Genomic DNA, 5,978 nt, shown 5'->3' on the forward strand with positions numbered 1-5,978 from the left:
TTATTATTATTATTATTATTATTATTATTTTAGAGACAAAGTTTCACTCTGTCATCCAGGCTAGAGTGCACTGATGTGATCATAGCTCACTGTAGCCTTGATCTTCTAGACTCAAGCAATTCTCCTGCTTCAGCCTTCCAAATAGCTGGGACTACAGGTGCATGCCACCACACGTGGCTGACTCCATACTTCAAACCACTCTCAACAGAAGTACAATGACTAAGGTCTGGCATAGCATCTCACACCTGTAATCCCAGCACTTTGGGAGGACTACTCGAGCCTAGGAGTTTGAGACCAGCCTGGGCACATAGCAAAACTCCATCTCTTCAAAAAAAAAAAAAATGTTTTTTAATTAGCTAGGCATGGTAAAGCATGCCTGTAGTCTCAGCTACTTGGAAGACTGAGGTGGGAGTATTGCTTGAGCACAGGAGTCCAAGGTTGCAGTGAGCTAAGATCACACTGCTGCACTTCAGACTGGGTGACAGAGAGAACCCATTCCTTAAAAAAAAAAAAAAAATACAATGGTTGGGTCTCCAGGTATGCACATTTGAAGTTTTGAGAGATACTGACAACTGCTTTCAAAAGATTATACTAATTTATATACCTTTATCTTTTGACGTGCTGCAAACTGTTCACTTGCAAGAAACAATGGCAGCCATACATTTTCTAGCCTATTTTGAACATGCTTCTGGATTTCAACTAGAACAGGTGCATCAAGCTGCTCATGAAGAATCTTCCCCCAGCCACCACTTAAATGCATTACCTAAGAAAATTAAAATGGAAACAGAAACTATTGTGCTTTTTAAAAGAAACACTAATAGTTATTAATTCATTCATTCACTACAAAACCATTTGCTGCATCCGGAGGGGTGCCAATTTTCATTTTCTGTAAAACATCTCCTGGCTATACTGACTAGTAATTCCCCTAAAATCAGACAGACAATTGTGGTGTATGTGGTGGTTGTTTTAGATGTATGATTTGTGCTTACTTATGATATATCAAAAAGAACACAGAAGTGGGATTTTTATCCTGTGTGACCACAGCAATGGCATTTTTGTCTCTCCATGGACTCAGTATCTCCAACTGAAAAATGAGGACATTAGTCTATTAGTTTTCTAATATCCTATGAATCCGTGATTCTAGTCAAATTGATCCATTTAAGAATTTTCTTCTGTGGATGAGGCAAATGTGTTAGTTAAAAGACAACCTTGACTCAGATATTATAAATATGCATATTACCAACAAATGTTGGGTTGGAGATAGGATGATGGCAGCTGTAGTGCACTATGCACCTAGAACAGTGCAGCTGTAGCGATAGCAATGTAGGGCTTTTCCAACAACCTCTAAGCAGAAAACAGAGGCAACAGGAAGAAGAAAAAGGTCATGTTTTATAGACAATAAGTACCATTTGTAAAACACAATTTCTTTGTGATCTAAATTTTCCTTCTGCTTAACTATTGGCTTCAACAAGCTACTAATGGCTTTTTCCTGCCATAACTCATTCTGGTTTCTCCCTGTTTCTGTGTACATACCACTCAAAATTTCTGGATGGCTCAGTGGAACAACTGCCCTCTTCTTAGTTCTCCTTTGAGCAATAATATTAATATAATACCCTACTAATACTATTGTTTTATATAAAAACAAAAAGGAAATCCTCTTCTTAGTCCTCCTTTAATAATATCAATTAAATAATATCAACACTAATATTGTTTCTGCATAAAAAAAGAAAAAAAAAAAGACTACCTTGCTAATCAAAGAGCAAATTGGCTGCACAACTGATATCTGGACTAGCATGATCTTTGTAAAACAATGTGATGCAGACATCCTTAAGTATAAAAATACATTTTAAAAGTAATGACAAAGACAAAGAAGGATCATTGGGAAAACTCCTCTGTAGTAAGCACATCCATTTGCTATGATAGCAATGGGCGACTTTCACTGACTTGGATTCTCAGCATGTTGTGTGTACTATGGAGGATTCACACAGTAGCATGAGATACCATGAAACCTCACGCAATGGAGCGCAAGCCAAGTAGAAAACAAATGCTTTCCATGTGTTTATTTCATACTTGTGCTTATTGAGACACCCAACCACTTTTGCTAATGTGTCCCAGATTTGTATCTCAAGGAACTAAGGACAAAGCATTTTTGTCAAAGTTGCTTAATTCTAGAATTCTTGCTCCTTCTCACTCCCAAAGACTTCTGCTAATTTCTCCTGCACCCCAAAGATCTAGCTTTTAAATTTGGTATGTCTTATTTGTGAAACTCTCTGAGTTTTTCTTTAATTTACTGAATTTAGCATTAATCTGAAATTTTTATTTTAGTAATATATACCATTAGACTATGCATTCTTATAAACTACCAAACAAAAAAATCATAAGCTATACATTACATCTTTAGGCATGAATGTAATACTAACAAACTTCAAACTAAATAAATTATAATAATTGTTTATATTTCAAAAGTATAAAAATTGAGTCATATTTCATGAGCAGTGTTACATGAACACAAACCTACTGCTGAATCCCAATTATATATATACATATATTTTGAGACACAGTCTCACTCACTCTGTTGTCCAGTCTGGAGTGCAGGGGCACAATCTCCACTCACTGCAACCTCTGCCTCCTGGGTTTAAGGGATTCTCCTGTCTTAGCCTCCTGAGTAGCTGGGATTACAGGTGTGTGCCACCACACCCGGCTAAGTTTTGTATTTTTGGTAGAGACAGGGTTTCATCATGTTGGTCAGGCTGGTCTCGAACTCCTGACCTCAAACAATCTACCTGTCTTGGCCTCCCAAAGTGCTGGGATTACAGGCATAAGCCACCACACCCAGCCCAATCTTATAGTGTTGCTGTCAATCTAATGACACTGTAGTTATTTAGTTATTAGTAAATTGTGATTAAGGCCATAGGACTTCGGTCCAACAAAATGCTCAAACTGTCCTGGTCAATAAAAATAATTTCTGGGAAAAATACAATTGTAAGGAGGATTTTCTTTTTTTTCTTTTATAACATTTGTTCAAGGTTCCATAGTAAAGAGGATTTTCAAAGATTATATTTGGAATAATATCAGTTCAGAGAAGAACGGAAAAGTGGTAGAGATTTGACTTAATGGTTGATAACAGCTGTTTTCCTACATATTGACAGGTGCAGGGAGTTTGTCCATCTTCTTCACCACTTTATCTTGAGCACCTAGAAGAGTCTGGCATAGTGAAGGCACTCAAATTTGTTGAATGAGTCAATGAGTAGGTGAATAAAAGTTATTTTATTTTATAAACTATTTTTTAGAGTAACATATTTTTATACTATATAATATTTGAGTATTAAAGACATTTAATGTATAGATGCTCATAAATACCTAAATAAATATCAAAGGTCTCTAACACATTAGTCATAAGCAAAAGAAAATAAAATAAGAGACTTTCAGGTTGTTGGCAAAAATAGAAATAAAATACCGGTTTTCAAACATCAATTTAAAAAATAGGTTTGCATGTTGATACCTGGTTCTGCTGATACAGAGAAGCTGGACTGTTGGGTCCAAAGAAATATTTTTTATTAAGGTATTTGTTTTTAATGTATATAGATTTTGCCTCCCTTTGATTTCGATCTCTGTAAGTTATTCTCCGGAGCTGCTCAATGTCTGTCCAGCACATAAGATCCATGCTAAAATGAAAACAAAAACAATGTATAGGTCTTCATATTTATTTCTCTAAATTCCAGCAAACACCCGATTGTTGTTTTGGCAGAACTTAGAAAGTGGCTGTTTTGACTAGTTGCATTAGATCATGGAAATAATGAACCCAATATTCTATCTCTGATCCCTTTCTAGGCTAGTTAGCTTGACTCCATTACACTCCTAATCCTGGCTAAATATATGAATGATGACAAAGGAATATCAGGATCAGAAAAAAAAATCTATCACCATTATTGGTGGGATCTCAGAGTTCTTTCATTAATTTCATCAATTTCAAAAATAAGAAAATTTCCACATATGTCATGTCATTTGACAAAAGGTCAGATTTAGAATAATCCTCATCTTAATGGGTACCAAAAAATAGAAAGCATGAATAAGGGCCAGGCACAATGGCTCACGCCTGTAATCCCAGCACTTTGGGAGGCCAAGGCAGGCAGGCAGATCACTTTAATTCAGGAGTTTGAGACCAGCCTGACCAACATGGCAAAATCCCATCTCTACTAAAAATACAAAAATTAGCTGGACGTGGTGGCACATGCCCATAATCCCAGCTACTGCAGAGGCTGAGGCATGCGAAACACTTGAACCCGGGAGACGGAGGCTGCAGTGAACTGGGATCATGCCACTTCAGCCTCGGTGACAGAGTTAGACCCTGTCTCAAAAAAAAAAAAAAAAAAAAAAAAAGAATGAATAAGACCTACTATTTGATAGCACAATAGGATGACTATAGTCAATAATAACTTAATTGCACAATTTAAAATAACTTAAAGTATAACTAGATTGTTTGTAACTCAAAGGATAAATGCTTGAGGGGATGGATACCCCATTCTCCATGATGTGCTTATTTCACACTGCATGCCTGTATCAGAACATCTCATGTACCCCATAAATATATACATGTACTACGTAGCCACAAAATTTTAAAATTAACAGATGAAAATAAAAGATAGAAAAATCCTCATTACAATGAAGGGAAATCATATACAGTGAAATTTGGCTCTCAGATCTAATCAGTTTCTGTTACTAGGGAGAATATTAAAAAGAAAAAAATATATTCAATACTTCAGTTTATATTAGATAAATATGTTATAAGGTTCCAAGATTCTGGGTAAAACTACAATGTTTCATTTATATATCAGTTAATAGAAATTATAAAATATTATAATTTCAATATCTCAATGAAATATAAAAAGGACACTTTCCAGAAATAGTAATTAAAATACCAGTCTAGAGAAATGTAAAAGAAATAAACAGTAGAAAAGAGAAAAAATAAAGCACACTGGTATTTTAATTTAGCCAATGCTAAAAATATCAACATTATGTAACCACTTAAAAGAACAATGTGGAGGTTGCTACAAACAAAATGCACTCCATCTTTAAAAAGTTACCCATACAGATTTCAGATGATCATGTTTGTCCGTTTTTATTGACATGGGTAAAATCTGTTATAGCACTAAATCACTTTTATAATATGTTGAATCAAAACTAGTAGCTTAGAAAAATGTTTTCAGTGAGAAATACATGGTTATGTCCCTTACCTTGAAGAATGAGTCTCAAGAAACTGACGGAAATGTTCAAACTCCAGTTTGTTATTAAGCAGATCACTAAACTTAAAATGCTTGTATTCTGCAGGAACATTATCCCAATATTCTGTTCGTTTAGAGACGTTAGAGAGTGATAAAATGCCACTTCCAATTTCACAAGTGGTATCCTGGTGAAATAGTACTTTTCAGAAAAAAATATCTTAAACACAATAAATTGTTTACAATTTTAAGTAGAGAAACTGAAAGAAAAATTAACCATTCGGCCAAGGCCATTTAACAATTCAATGGTAGAAGTGGGTAAAGACTTTAGAATCTTGTAAAGAACCTGGCTCAGATTCTAACAATCTGGATAAAGAATTTGGTTCAGAGTCTAACGTATCAAATTCTGTTCTGTTTATTTTCATTCCATTCCCTTCTTTTCATAAATATTTAGTAAATATTTACTACACAAAGCACTTGCTTATAAATTAACTTTAATATATTTTCTAAGTACAGAAGTAACATGCCTTTTGTAATAAGAAAATAAAATCATCCATAATACTACCATTCAAAGATAACCACCATTAACATTTTTTAATATAGCCTTCCAGTCTTACTTATTTATATACATGTAGTTTATAAAAAATGAAGAAAAGTATAAAATAAAAATTAAAAATAAAAATAAAAAATTAAAAGTGAAGATTAGATACTATGATGGTTGCATAGTTCAGCAGATTGAATGGTAGTATTATGGATGAT

The 5,978-nt window shown here is 34.3% G+C and overlaps 1 protein-coding gene across 2 annotated transcripts in view; it reads right to left on the reverse strand.

The window, feature by feature from the left end:
* Positions 1 to 5,978, reverse strand: part of RGS22 (regulator of G protein signaling 22) — a 140,390-nt gene that overhangs the window by 54,523 nt on the left and 79,889 nt on the right. For both annotated transcript variants that reach the window (XM_017883365.1, XM_017883366.1), the window contains 3 exons: positions 5,235 to 5,407; positions 3,503 to 3,665; positions 605 to 763 (listed from right to left, as the gene is read on the reverse strand). In XM_017883365.1, coding sequence (XP_017738854.1) covers positions 605 to 763; positions 3,503 to 3,665; positions 5,235 to 5,407 — 495 coding nt within the window. The remainder of the gene's footprint in view (positions 1 to 604; positions 764 to 3,502; positions 3,666 to 5,234; positions 5,408 to 5,978) is intronic.

This window comes from Rhinopithecus bieti, unplaced genomic scaffold (genome assembly GCF_001698545.2).
Source record: "Rhinopithecus bieti isolate Rb0 unplaced genomic scaffold, ASM169854v2 scaffold_14225, whole genome shotgun sequence".
NCBI classification, from domain to species: domain Eukaryota; kingdom Metazoa; phylum Chordata; class Mammalia; order Primates; family Cercopithecidae; genus Rhinopithecus; species Rhinopithecus bieti.